Source organism: Platalea leucorodia, assembly GCF_965183815.1.
Source record: "Platalea leucorodia genome assembly, chromosome: 11".
NCBI classification, from domain to species: domain Eukaryota; kingdom Metazoa; phylum Chordata; class Aves; order Pelecaniformes; family Threskiornithidae; genus Platalea; species Platalea leucorodia.
In genome coordinates, this window is record NC_138833.1 from 22,105,058 (window position 1) to 22,117,803 (window position 12,746).

At 65.5% G+C, this 12,746-nt stretch overlaps 3 protein-coding genes across 3 annotated transcripts; all 3 read left to right on the forward strand.

Moving 5' to 3' along the window:
* The first annotated feature begins 2,220 nt into the window (after positions 1 to 2,220).
* Positions 2,221 to 4,445, forward strand: LOC309596088 (ADP-ribosylation factor-like protein 3). Its single transcript, XM_082323850.1, has 4 exons — positions 2,221 to 2,676; positions 2,765 to 2,881; positions 3,050 to 3,100; positions 3,833 to 4,445. Exons 1-4 carry the CDS (start codon positions 2,437 to 2,439, stop codon positions 4,163 to 4,165), a joined length of 741 nt encoding a protein of 246 aa, XP_082179976.1. The 5' UTR covers positions 2,221 to 2,436; the 3' UTR covers positions 4,166 to 4,445.
* Positions 4,446 to 5,495: 1,050 nt separating this feature from the next.
* Positions 5,496 to 9,106, forward strand: LMAN2 (lectin, mannose binding 2). The gene is made up of 8 exons (XM_082324584.1): positions 5,496 to 5,639; positions 5,720 to 5,838; positions 5,955 to 6,072; positions 6,349 to 6,428; positions 7,548 to 7,709; positions 7,910 to 8,024; positions 8,327 to 8,446; positions 8,581 to 9,106. Exons 1-8 carry the CDS (start codon positions 5,498 to 5,500, stop codon positions 8,739 to 8,741), a joined length of 1,017 nt encoding a protein of 338 aa, XP_082180710.1. The 5' UTR covers positions 5,496 to 5,497; the 3' UTR covers positions 8,742 to 9,106.
* Positions 9,107 to 9,422: 316 nt separating this feature from the next.
* Positions 9,423 to 12,299, forward strand: B4GALT7 (beta-1,4-galactosyltransferase 7). Its single transcript, XM_082324588.1, has 6 exons — positions 9,423 to 9,499; positions 9,585 to 9,941; positions 10,594 to 10,819; positions 11,092 to 11,175; positions 11,353 to 11,457; positions 11,635 to 12,299. Exons 1-6 carry the CDS (start codon positions 9,453 to 9,455, stop codon positions 11,788 to 11,790), a joined length of 975 nt encoding a protein of 324 aa, XP_082180714.1. The 5' UTR covers positions 9,423 to 9,452; the 3' UTR covers positions 11,791 to 12,299.
* The last annotated feature ends 447 nt before the right edge of the window (positions 12,300 to 12,746 follow it).

Consider the following 12,746-nt stretch of genomic DNA (forward strand, 5'->3'; position numbering starts at 1 on the left):
CCCATCCCCGTCCCCGTGCCCATCTGCTTCTGTGACCCCATCCCCATCTGCAGCCCCAATCCCTATTCCCATCCCTGTCCCTATCTGAATCCACATCCCCATCCCTATCCCCATCTCCATCTCCATCTGAATCTGTGACCCCATCCCCATCTGCAGCCCCATCCCAGTCCCTATCCCTGTCTTCATCTGCATCCGCATCTGTGATCCCATCCCCATCCCTGTCCCTGTTTCCACTGGCATCCCCATCCCTACCCCAGTTCCTGTCTCCATCTGCATCTGTGACCCCATCCCTGTCTGCATTCCCGATCCCATCCACATCCGCATCCGCATCCGCATCTACATCCCCATCCCTATCCCCATCTCTGTCCCCATCCCAATCCCTATCCCCATCCCTTTCTCCATTGGCACCCACATCTGTGACGCCATCCCCATCCGCATCTGCATCCCCATCCCAGTCCCCATCCCCATCTGAATCCCTGTCCCCGTCCCAATCCCTGTCGCCATCTGCATCCACATCTGTGACCCCATCCCCATCCCCGTCCCATCCCGCTCGGTCCGGCACGGCCCGTGCTGCCTCGGGCTCCCCCCGCCGTCGCCGCCACCCCCCGCCGCAGCCCGGGCCGCCCGCAGGGGCTCCTCCCGGCCCCACACCACCCCAGGGAAGGGGGTGCAGGGGCAGGGGGGCCTCGGCACGCCCAGCGCACCCCTCCGCCAGCCCGCTGCCGCTCGCCGCGGCCGGCCGGGCACGCGGCTGCCCCCAGGGCCATGCTGCTGCTGCTGCCGGTGGCCGCCGGCGTTCGGGGAGAGCCGCCTGCGCCGCGGACGCCGGCAGAGCCTGGCAGAGGAGCGGCGGACGTGCAGCTTGGAGTCACCAAACTGATGCCTAAGCAGTTTTGCCCATCTCCTGGGTTGGGGTTCCATGTTCATCAGCAACCACAAACCAGTCGAGGATATTTTAGGATATTTGTTAGGAAATATAAGTAACTAACAGTTACAGGATAAACCGCAGAGCGCCATGGCAACCCACTCGTGGCAATGCTAATAACCGGGACGTAAGGTGGGTGATTAACCTATCAAAAGCAGAACCCTAACATTAAGTTGGGTGCAGATCTATGCAGAGAAAAATGAAGTCTTCCCGCCGCGAACGTGCACAAAAGCAGGGCGGCATTAGCGGCCTCAGGGTCTGCAGGCAGGGGGTAGCGGAGGGTGGCCCCCGCTGCTGCCCCCCGCCGCGGGCCGGAGCAGCAGTGGGGTGGGGGGCGATCCCGCTTCCCCCCTTCCCTTTGTCGGAGCGTAGCTGCGTTGTTTGGCTTGGCTTTGCAACAGGAGTTATAAATAAAAATGTCTCACCAAGAGTGCGTGACTCACGATCCTCACCACAAGGATAACCTCTGCTAGGAAACCTGATGCGAGGACAGAGCTGCGGCAGGCAAGAATCAAAGGCATCGCTTAACTAATTCATTTAATCCAAATGGCGAAGGGACGAGCCCCTCACCCCAGCTGGGCTGGGCCGCTGGGGAAGGTGCCCGTGCCCCGCGGGACCCCTGCCCTGCGCCATCCCCGACCTCCGGCTGCCGACAGCCCGGCCCTCGACCTGCTCCAGGGCCTGGTGGTTTCCCTCGGACGGCAGCGGGGAGCCGCGGCGGTGGCTGACGTGGCCTCGAGCGGCTCCAGCCTCAGCCTTACCCCCTGCCACCCTCCAGGGGGGCAGCTCGTGGGTGCTGGCGTCACCTCACCCTGCTCGGACGGGGACAAGCCGAGGCATCACCGCTCGCACGGCAGACAGCGTCAGCCCCGCGCTCCATCCCACCGCCACGCTCTGCCCGCGGTGATGGCCGTGGTGCCTGGGTGCCGCATCCTCCCGCTGCGCTGCCAGCCCCGAGCCGGAGCCCGGCCCCACGGGGAGAGGGACGCCCCGTGTCCCAGTGCCCCAGCCCGGCGGGACCTGCTTTATCCCGGGGGCAGGCGGCGGCGGGGCGACAGCTGGCTGGGGGATTTGCCGAGGGCATAATTTAATGCTGTGGGTAAATGGAGAAAGAGCAGCTAAATCTGGAGCCCGTAATCCTCTTCCTCCCCCGGGGATGGGGAGTGTGCCAGGCACGCAGCCGGCGGCGGGCCCCGGGGACAAGCCCCTGGCCGGTCCCCAGGCGTGCCGCGGCCCGGAGCGACTCCCAGACCATGGGTGATGTACAGAAGGTAAGCGGGGTCCGGTGACATCCCGCCTGTGCCGGGGCGGGTGTGCCGGCACCAGCTCCCGGAGCGGGGCTGGGCCTGTCCCCGCAGCGCAGCCGGGAGCTGGCGGGGCTCCCGGGACAGGGACGGCACAGCCGGGGCGGGGGGATTGGGGCTGGGTGGATCCGCGGCGGGGCCACCCACGCCTGGACACCTTGGGAGCCGAGCCCTGGCGCTCGCTCAGGCCGTAGACACAGGGTACCCATGGCCAACAGTGCGCCCAGCTCCCCCCTCCGAAAGGAGGGTGCTCTGCAGCCACCCGGCACCCCGCAGGGCTCCCCCAGCACCCCGCGCCCCCAGGGGCTGCTCTCCGTCATCCAGAGGCTGAAGGGTTCCCCGGAGCAGGAGCTCCGCATCGTCCTGCTGGGGCTGGATAACGCGGGGAAGACCACGCTGCTGAAACGCCTGGCGTCCGAGGAGGTCAGCACCATCACGCCCACCCAGGTAGGGGCTGCTGGGGACCACGGGCAGCGGGAGGGTGGCAGGTCCTACCCTCCCCTTGGGTGACGCTGGGGTTCGTGTCCCCACGCAGGGCTTCAACATAAAGAGCATCCACTCGCACGGCTTGAAGCTGAACGTCTGGGATATCGGGGGGCAGCGCTCCATCCGCCCCTACTGGAGGAAGTATCTGGGCAGCACCGACCTGCTGGTGAGTGGGGCGGCCGCCCGCAGCCCACCGCAGCCCCGACCGCGGGGAGCCGTGCCCTCTGCGCGCGGCCCTGTACCCCAGCAGGGCCCTGCGGCCCCCGCAGAAGGCAGAGGGCTGTGCAGCCGGGCGAGGAGGAGCCGCTGACCGTCCCTTTTGTCCCCACGGCAGATTTATGTCATTGACAGCGCAGACCAGAAGCGTTTCGAGGAGACCGGGCAGGTATGAGGGGTCTGGGTGGGGGGGCTGTGGGGTCCTGGGGCTCGGACCCGGCTCGTTGAGGACTGGAGAAGGGAGCGAGGCTGCTCTCTATGGTGGGGCAGCACCGCTGTGGGGGCCACGCTGTCCCCAGAGCTATGCAAGAAGGGGTCGTGATCGGGGTCTCAGCACCTAGAGCCACCCCACCCCATGGCAGATCCGAGCCCGAGCTGGGTGCGACGCCGCGGGGGTACCCGACACGGGGGTGAAGCTGCCCCTGGTGAAAGCGACCCCTCAGCCGCCAGCCTCGCCCGCCTCCCCAGCCCCAGCTTAGCGATACGACCAAGCAAAGGTTTACGAGTAGCGAATTCAGAGTTACAAACCCTGGGAATGAAGCCGGAGAGGGGAAGGTGAGACTCCGAGTGCCAGTCTCGGCTCTACCGGCACCAGACGGCGGCGTGGGTGTGCCAGACAGCAGCGGGCTGACAGCAGCCTCCTGTAGCTGCCCTTTGCCCAAGGCTCTTGCTGCCGGGAACGCTTCAGCCCTCAGGTAGTACCGCGTGCGGCTCCTGGGCTCTCTTCAGGGGTGCGTGTCTCTCCTTCGGGATGTCGAGACCTCCCAGCTCCTTTGGCTGCAACAAGAGCACCAGAGAGAGGGGAGTGAGGCGCATTGGGGGACTGAGGTGCCCCAGGCGAGCGGCCGGGCAGGAGGGCGGCAGCGGGCAGCAGCCCCGGGAGATGGTTCTCTCTTGGCAGGAGCTGGCAGAGCTCACCGAGGAAGAGTCCCTCACGGGGGTCCCGCTCCTGGTGTTTGCCAACAAGCAGGACTTAGTGACTGCAGCACCCGCGGCCGAAATTGCGGAAGGGCTGAGCCTCCACACCTACCGGGACCGGGAATGGCAGATCCAGGCCTGCTCAGCCCTGTCTGGGGAAGGAGTGCAGGTAGAGAGACGGGGGCCTGCGGGCTCTGCAGAGGCGGGAGGGGACCCAAGGACCTGCCATGCTCTCGAGGCTGTGCTCACGTTCCTCTCTTCCCTCCAGGATGGGATGAACTGGATTTCCAGCCAGATCATGAACAGGAAGAAGTGAGAGCTGCCAAGTGCCAGACTGGACTGAGCTGCAGGTCCCTAAGCCACGGCCGCCCCCCCTGGTCCCCAGACTCCCCCCGAGGGCTCGGCTGGGCCCCGAGCCTCAGACCGCCGTGCTCCGATGGGCGTCCTGCCCAGCCTCTCACTAATCCGTCGGCTTCCCCTCTCCCTGCCTCCTGGGCTTCCACGGGCCTCTCGTACCCCCCAGCCCTCCTGCAGCCCCAGCGCTGTCGGAGGGAAGCACACGTCCCCGTTGTCGCAGGGGCTCGCACACCTCTGGAAGGAGAAGCTGCTCAGGACTTGCCCATCCTCACTGCCGGCGCAGCCCGCAGAGCCTGCCGCAGCACGCGCGCTGCCCAGGGCACGCCGGATACCCCACCGCAGCACCGGCTGCGCCCTCAGACACAGCACGTCCAGCCAAGCGTGGTGTGCATTCCCCTCCGCTCCCGTAGGATGTGCGCGGCGCTGGCCCGGCCACGGCAGCCGGCTCGGGAAGGCCGTGGGTCAGCGTCTTTCGCTGGCCAGAGGAGCTCCCGCCGGGGCACAGGACCCGGGACGAGCACGAAGCCACAGCGAGGACCTGGCAACGCAGCCGCCGGTGGAGGGGTCTCATTGCCTGCCGACAGCCTTGGCTGCAGCCACCGAGAGGGGCTTCTGCCGCCCCGCTGAAGCTGCCCACCCCCGGGGCTGGCAGACGCAGCTCCCCGGCCACCACAGCCACCGTGGCCCGGCGGCCGCGCCGCTGGGGATGGCTGGGAGGCAACCACCTGCCGCGGGGCTGGGGGCCGGCTGCGGCGCCAGGCCCTGGGCTGCGGCCCTGAATAAAGCTGCCTGTGACCCCCGCGCTGCCTCGGCCGCTCCTTCCCGCGGCGCTGGGGCGGCGCTGCTCCCCCGTCCCGCCGCTCTGCGGCCCGGCGAGGCCTGCGGGGCCCCGGGCCGTTCCCGTTCCCGGGGCCGGGGCCCGTCCCTGGGGCCCGGCGCCATCTTGTGTGACGTTACCATGGCGACGGGCGGCCGGGAGCGGCCGCGTCAGCGCCGCCGGAGCGGGTCACGTGTCCCGTGGGCGGTGCGGGCCGCGCACGTGACTGGCGCGCGGCGGGCGAGCGGACTACAGCTCCCGGCATGCCGCGCGCCGCCGCGCCCGCGCAGTGCACGGCGGGAGCCGCGCGCCTCCCTGGTCCCGCCCCCTTCCCTTCCATAGGCGGGCAGGAGTGACGCTTGCGGGCGGAGGTGGGAACGTGGTGGTGTGGGGGTTTCTGATTGGCGGAGCTGGCTGCCGTTCCGCGGGCGGGGCCGGGGGCGGGAGCGGCGCGCCGGAAGGCGGAAGCGGAGCATGGCGGCGGGTGCGGGCGGGCTGCTGGCGGCGGCGGCGCTGCTGGTGGCGGCGACCGGGCCGCGCCTGGCGCCCGCCGAGCTCACGGACGGCAACAGCGAGCACCTGAAGCGGGAGCACTCGCTGATGAAGCCGTATCAGGGTGAGCGCGGGGGCGGACGGGCGGCCCGGGTGCCCCGCGGCGGCCCGGGCTGAGCCGCGCTCTCTCTCTGCCCGCTGCAGGTGCGGGCTCGGCCGCCATGCCGCTGTGGGACTTCCAGGGCAGCACCATGGTCACCAGCCAGTACGTTCGCCTGACGCCCGACGAGCGCAGCCGGGAGGGCTCCATCTGGAACCGCGTGGTGAGAGCCCAGGGGGAGGCTGGCGGGGGCCCGGGGGAGACCGGCGGGGGCCGGGGGCGGCCCCGGCGCCTCGCCCGCCTCTTTCCCTGACGCCGCTGGGCCGTCTCTCCGCACAGCCCTGCTTCCTCAAGGACTGGGAGCTCCACGTCCACTTCAAGATCCACGGAGCCGGCAAGAAGAACCTGCACGGGGACGGCCTGGCCCTGTGGTACACGCAGGAGCGGCTGGTGCCAGGTACGGGGCGCAGCCGGGGGCCGCCTGGCCGGGCTGAGGCCTCCTCGGCCCTCGCAGACACCCTGGGGCAGCCCAGGGAGCTGCCCTCGGAGCTGCCCCTGGCCTGGAAGGTCTCACTGGATGGGGGTGGCCTGTCCTGTGCACTCTGCCCTGGAAACGGGCGCCCTCAGGCATCTGCCTGGCGATAAACAGCTCTCGTAGCTCTTCTCAGTAGAAGTCTCTGAGCACAAATTCCTTCTGAGAGCCTTCTGTTCCCTCTGTTCTGCCCCGTTCCAGGTCCTGTCTTTGGCAGCAAGGACAACTTTCACGGACTGGCTATCTTCCTTGATACATATCCCAACGATGAAGCGACAGAGGTGAGTAGTTCAGGGAGCTCCTTCAGTGCAAGGCGGCCGTTTCCTCGCTGCTTTGTGCCCCGAGTGCTTCACGCCCAGACCGAGGAAAAGCCTCTCCTTCTGTGAGAGTGGGCGGCTCTGCCTGTCGTGGGAGCTGGTGAAGGGAAGAGTTTGTAGGGCGTTAGGCGAGAGAAGAAGGTCCTTGCTCTGCCTTCTGCTGCTGTTGGCTACACAGATGTTTCCGAGGCCTTTTCCTCTCAGGATGAGAGGGCAGCATGGAGCTGGCATAAACTACGCATCACCTATTAAGTTAGAGGAATCCACCTGAAAGGGGTGGTATTCATCACAACTTTCATTTCTTGAATTTCTGTGTGCTCTGGTTGATCATTCCACGGTGTTTCTGGCCTTATTCTCTATTTCCGAGTGTCTCTAAAAGCGAAACTCCTGGGCTGGCTTTTTGCTCCAGGATTCCCCGTGGCTAAAATACAGATCAGTCCCATGGGGGCTGTTGTTCTTCTCTCCCACTCCGTGTTCGTGGATGTTGTTATGGCACAGTCAGAAAACATAACTGTGCTAGTGAGATCTGTTGCACCAAACCCATGTCGTTTAAGTCGTAAAGCACCTGGAAGTGACCCCATTCCCTTCTTGTCTCGATGCTCACTGAGAGCTAAATTCTTGCCTCCAGTTGGCCTCGTCCAGCATACGTAATCTGCTGACTACCAAGCCCCGAGCGTGGCTGTGCTGCTCCTGTGAGATTTCTGCCCGTTCTGTGCCCTGTTCTTACGCTTCTCCCCCGCTCTGGTGCTTCCTCTGCAAGTCCGGGGCGCTCCCCTTGCCCTGGCCACGGGGTACGGCGTGGGCTCCTGGCGGGTCTTGACACAGAAGGCCAGAAATGGCCGCTCTGCGTTAGCCAGAACAAGCTCTTGCTCAGTTTAGAAGCAGCTTTATGTAGAAAAGGAGCCTCAATTTCATTGTTCCGCCCTCCGTACCCGGCTCAGCAGCAAAGCTGTGGCTCTGTTGCCGTGCCCGGCTGAGATCCTGCTCCGGCTGAGGTTTCTGACCAGGCAGGGGAAGGTGGCTCTCGGTCTGCCGCTCGAAGGCTCCTGCAGACTGAAAGCAGCGGCGCTCCCCTCCCTGCAGCGCGTGTTCCCCTATATCTCTGCGATGGTGAACAACGGCTCCCTGACGTACGACCACAGTAAGGACGGGCGCTGGACGGAGCTGGCGGGGTGCACAGCCGACCTTCGGAACCAGAACCACGACACTTTCCTGGCAATTCGGTACTCCCGAGGCCGCCTGACGGTGAGATGTGGCAGACGCCTTCTGCAGGGCGTCTCACGCGCGTTAGACGGGGCAGTGCGGAGGTGGGGCGTCGCTCTGTCAGTAGCTGACCCGGAGATGGTTTTCCAGGCTCGGCCACCTGCGGCTCCGGCTCCAAAAGAGCCGCGGGCGGGCAGGATGGCAGCGCGCCGCCTTGGCGTGACGCTCCCCTGGTCTTGCAGGTGATGACCGACGTGGAGGACAGGAACGAATGGAAGAACTGCATTGACATCGCAGGGGTGCAGCTGCCAACTGGCTACTTCTTCGGTGCTTCTGCCGGCACTGGAGATTTGTCCGGTGAGAGGGGGCTTTGCTTGCAGGAATACCTGCTGTTTGCAGCCTGGAATATAATGTTCTGGATGGCTTCAGTGGCTTCTTTTCCCTCAGTTGTTTAAAATCTTGAAACTGTGCTGGGTAGGGACCCGTGGCCTGAGGAAGGAGGCAGCCGAGAGCTAAGGAGAACATCTCAAACCGCAGTTTGACAGCTGGGGGGTGAGGGTGGCTTGAGAGGGAAGGAGAACCAGGCCTGGCAGAGCACGGACCGGAGGCAGATGTCTCAGAGCTTCTGACGGTGTTTGGTGCTGCTGGTTGTTTCCTAGACAATCATGACATCATCTCGATGAAGCTCTTCCAGCTCATGGTGGAGCACCCTCTAGAAGATGAGACTGTTGACTGGACCAAGATTCAGCCTAGCGTCAGCCTGCTTAAATCACCCAAAGGTGAGTCTCTGGCCTTCGGAAACCCTTGGTAGAGCGTTGGGCTGTTGGGGCCGGACTCTTAAAAAGATGAAAGGTGTTGGAGCTGTGAGTCCCTGAGGCTGGGTCGGGCTCTGTAGCTGTTCTTGTCCTTGCAGACAACGTGGATGACCCGACGGGGAATTTCCGAAGCGGGCCTCTGACGGGCTGGAAGGTGTTCCTGCTCCTGCTCTGCGCGCTGCTGGGCATCATCGTCTGCGCTGTGGTGGGAGCCGTGGTCTTCCAGAAACGCCAGGAGCGGAACAAACGTTTCTATTAGCGGAAGACCCGGGCCCGTGGCCTGTGCCCAAACCCATCTTTTCTATGGGGAGCTGTAAAAAAACTGTGGTTTCTAGAAGCTGTTTCTGAGAAATATCAGAAGTATTTTCTTATCTGTCTGTTTGGCTGTAACCCCTGCCCGGCGCTCGCCCTCCGGCGGCTCGCACGGCGGGGGCCGATGCCTGCGGGGGCCCCCAGGCTGCGCTGGGGGAGCCCGGAGGTCGCTCCCCCTGTTTTGTTTTGTTTTGTTTTGTTTTGTTTTCCCACCGCTCCCCCCCCAAGCTGTGCCCCGGGGTGGGGGGTGAGCGGTGGCCGCTGTGAATGTAGGGGGGCTGTGGGGAGGGGGCTGCGAGCGGGCATTAAAGGATTGACCCTACCTGCGGCTCTGGCTGTGTCTGGGGTGGGGAAGGGGGGCGGGCTGTAATAGGGAGCGGCTGGGGGGGTCCTTGGGTGTTGGGGATTGGGGATGGGGGGGTGTTGCCCCTCGCAGCTGGGGAGGGGGTGTCCCGGGGGGCGGGCAGTCCCTGGAGGATCCCAGAGGAATTGGGGAGGGGGGGGGCGGGGGGTGTCCCCGTAGCCCCGCCCCCGGCCCCGCCCCGCCGGGCGGAAGGGAACGGCGCGGAACGCCGGGGGCCGGGCCGTGTTTCCGGGGGGGGCGGTGCAGCCAGCGTGTCCCCGCGGCGGGGCCGGGTGGCGGGGCCGGCCGAGCGCCATGGGCCCGGCCCGCCGCAGGGCCGCGCTCCGCCTGCGCGGCGGCGGGTGAGCGGGGGGGCGCCGGGCCGGGCCGGGGGTGGGGGGTCCCGTCCCCCCGCCGGCCGCTGACCCCGTCCCCGCTGTGCCCCAGGTCCCCGCCGCTGCTGGGCCTGCTGCCCGCCAGGTTCTCCGTCTTCCCGCTCTTCTTCCTGGCCTTGCTCCTGGGTTTCGCCTCGCTGCTCTGGCTCCAGCTCAGCTGCTCGGGTGAGGCGGCGGCCCCGGGAGGCGGGCAGAGCCCCGGGGGTCCCCGCCAGCCCTGCCCGCCCCAGGCCCCGCTCCAGCCGGCGGAGGAGGAACCGTCGTGGGGTCCCCATCGCCTGGCGCTGCTCGTCCCCTTCCGAGAGCGCTTCGAGGAGCTGCTGGCCTTCGTGCCCTACATGCACCGCTTCCTGAGCAAGAAGAGGATCCGCCATCACATCTTCGTCCTCAACCAGGTGGATCATTTCAGGTAGCGTCTCCCCCCGCCGCAGGGAGCGAGGGGTGGCGAGGGGAACCTTCCCCCCGACTCCGTCCCCGCTTGCTCTGGCGGCGTGGAGAAGCGTAGGGCCTGGGCAGCGGGGAGTCGGGGCTGGGGCGTGATGCTCTCCCCAAATTTACTCACTCTAGAGCTTACAGAAGGACAATATTTTGCTTCTCTCTTCCTAAGCAAGAAGAGAATTATCTACCCTCGGATATTTCAGCTTTCTCCCCGGCATTGCAGGGCCGTGGCCACAAACATCTGGGGATGCTGAAATCCAAAGAAATGCTGTGGGGTGTTTGGAAATGCCGTCGCTCACCCCCTGCTCGCTGGCCGGGGGTGCTGTGCAGCCCCGCAGCCGGCCTCGGGCGGGACGGGGTTTGCTGTAGCCCTTTGCTGTCTGCAGTGGCCAAACCCCTGCGCGTCGCCGTCGGGCTCGGCCTGTGCCGGGCCTGCGCAGGGAGAAGCAGGGGTGCAGTTTCAGGCCGGGCAGCCCTGGCACTGTGAAGGCAGGGAACGCCGTGGCTGTGCGTGTCCCCGTTTGGGGACCAGTCAAAAATTTAGCGTTGAGGAGCACGGGAGACGGACGCGAAGGGATGGCGGCTGCTGCGTGCGGCGCTGAGAGCCCCCGGTCCCGCGGCAGGTTTAACAGGGCGTCCCTGATCAACGTGGGCTTCTTGGAGAGCGGCAACGACACCGACTACATCGCGATGCACGACGTCGATCTCCTGCCCCTCAACGAGCAGCTGGACTACAGCTTCCCGGAGGCAGGGCCCTTCCACGTGGCATCCCCGGAGCTGCACCCGCTCTACCACTATAAGACCTACGTAGGCGGCATCCTGCTGCTCACCAAGCAGCACTATGAGATGGTGAGCGCGTGGCTGGGACGTCCCGGCCGGTTTGGGGCAGGGGCTACAACATTGTGTTGGGGCACAGTCGTACATTTTGCGCTCCACGCTTGGGAAGGAGGGAAAGGAGTCAGAATGGTTCGGGGACAGAGCCTGCGGTGTGAGCTGGTGGGGGGCAGGAAGGGGAGGCTGCGCTGGGGCTCAGGGCTCGCGACGCTGGTGTCCGCTCCCCTGCGGCGCCTGGAGTCGGGCTGGACCAGACCTCGGCCGGTACGATGCCCCTCTCGTTGCAGTGCAACGGCATGTCCAACCGCTTCTGGGGCTGGGGACGGGAGGACGACGAGTTTTATCGACGTATCAAAGGAGCCGGGCTCCAGGTAAGAGGCGCTCCCTGGCCTCCTAGATCGAAATTGCCCTTTTTGTCTTCCCCACCTGGCCCCTGGCTGCAGCCACCCAGGTCGGGACCTGGGGAGGGCAGCCCTTCCGCGCTCCCCACTCCAGTAGCAGGCGCAGCGTTTTCCAGTAGCTTTACAGAAGCTTTGCTTTCCTTCCAGGTTCGCCGTCCCTCGGGAATCACGACCGGATACGAGACTTTCCAGCACCTGCATGACCCAGCCTGGAGGAAGAGAGACCAGAAGCGCATCGCTGCGCAGAAGCAGGTGAGACCTCAGCGTGGTCGAGGGGAACCACGGGAGATTCGGGCTGTGATCGCCACGTGCTCTGAGCCCTCCTTGCTCGTGTCCGCCCCTGCCAGCTCCGCGCTCCCTCCCCGGGCGCTGCGTGCTTCCCCCTCCGCTGGAAGCCAGCGCGGGCCGAACAGTCTTTCTCTTCCTCAGGAACAGTTTAAGGTGGATCGGGAGGGAGGTCTGAACAACGTGAGGTACCGAATCGAGTCACGGACAGCTCTGAGCGTGGCAGGAGCCCCTTGCACCGTCCTTAATATCTTACTGGACTGTGACACAAGCGAGACCCCCTGGTGCACGTTTGGCTGAGCCCGGCTCCCGTGTGGCACTCGTGTGCGCTGTGCTTGTGCCGAGATGCCGGGGCTGCCGCTGAGCTGCTGGGAGCAGGCGGGATTTTTGCAGCAGACGAGCACGGCGGTGCTGGCGAGACGCAGAGGAACAGAAAGGGCTGGGAACCGGGCTTTGCTGGGACCAACAGAAGAGGCTGAGAGCGGGACTCTGCGGTGTCGCTGTGGACGCTGGTGCTGCCTCCCTGGGCAGGTGCAGGAGGGAGTTTTCCTGCACTGGACATGGCTGAGCTGCCACCCAGCTCAGAGGACAATAAAGAACTATCAGGGCACCTGTGAGTCGTGAGTGCCCTGGGCTGCACCGTGCAGCTCCTTTTCCCTGCTCCCTTCACCTTTACTGGCTCCAGCACGCCCGTTTCTGGCTTGGCCGTGGCTACGCTCTGTCTGGACAGGCGATCTGCTCTGGTTCGGAAGCTGAGGTGGTCTGCAACGGGCTCTGAGTGAGCCGGTGCCTGCCTTTCAGCGGCCAGGTGCCCCCAGGGCTGTGCTGTGGTCGCTTCGTTGCAGGCAGCGGTTGTGGTTGAGCTGTGCCCTGAGCCCCAGCATCCGCAGCTCTGCTGGATGTCAGCGGTTGAGGTAGCCCAGGACTTTCCTCTCTGTGGAGTGAGGGGGAGAGTTCTGGCTGAGCTGCTCCCTTCCTCGCCTGCCTTCTGTGGCATGTGCTGCCTCGGCCTTTTTCGGGAGGCGTTGGAGAGGCTGGTGTTCCCCCGGCAGCACTGAGGGGAACTGGGGTCTGCTCTGGCCCTGGATGAGGTGTTGTCCTGGTTTTGGCTGGGATGGAGTTCATTTTCTTCCTAGTAGCTGGGAAGGACTGGTGGCCAGGCTCACCACTGGCGCCAGGGCAACGGCGTGGGTGAAGTGCAGGAATTGGGAGGGTTGCCCTTAGCTTGCCTGAGTCGAGGGGAAGAAGAGCTTCCT

Bases quoted from the DNA above. Each gene is read 5' to 3' on its own strand.
- LOC309596088 (XM_082323850.1), top strand. From the start codon at position 2,437: ATGGCCAACAGTGCGCCCAGCTCCCCCCTCCGAAAGGAGGGTGCTCTG. The intron at 2,677-2,764 runs GTAGGGGCTGCT...GTCCCCACGCAG, and splicing joins GCACCATCACGCCCACCCAG to GGCTTCAACATAAAGAGCAT. The intron at 3,101-3,832 runs GTATGAGGGGTC...CTCTCTTGGCAG, and splicing joins GTTTCGAGGAGACCGGGCAG to GAGCTGGCAGAGCTCACCGA.
- LMAN2 (XM_082324584.1), top strand. From the start codon at position 5,498: ATGGCGGCGGGTGCGGGCGGGCTGCTGGCGGCGGCGGCGCTGCTGGTG. The intron at 5,640-5,719 runs GTGAGCGCGGGG...TGCCCGCTGCAG, and splicing joins GCTGATGAAGCCGTATCAGG to GTGCGGGCTCGGCCGCCATG. The intron at 7,710-7,909 runs GTGAGATGTGGC...CTGGTCTTGCAG, and splicing joins ACTCCCGAGGCCGCCTGACG to GTGATGACCGACGTGGAGGA.
- B4GALT7 (XM_082324588.1), top strand. From the start codon at position 9,453: ATGGGCCCGGCCCGCCGCAGGGCCGCGCTCCGCCTGCGCGGCGGCGG. The intron at 10,820-11,091 runs GTGAGCGCGTGG...CTCTCGTTGCAG, and splicing joins CCAAGCAGCACTATGAGATG to TGCAACGGCATGTCCAACCG. The intron at 11,458-11,634 runs GTGAGACCTCAG...TCTCTTCCTCAG, and splicing joins GCATCGCTGCGCAGAAGCAG to GAACAGTTTAAGGTGGATCG.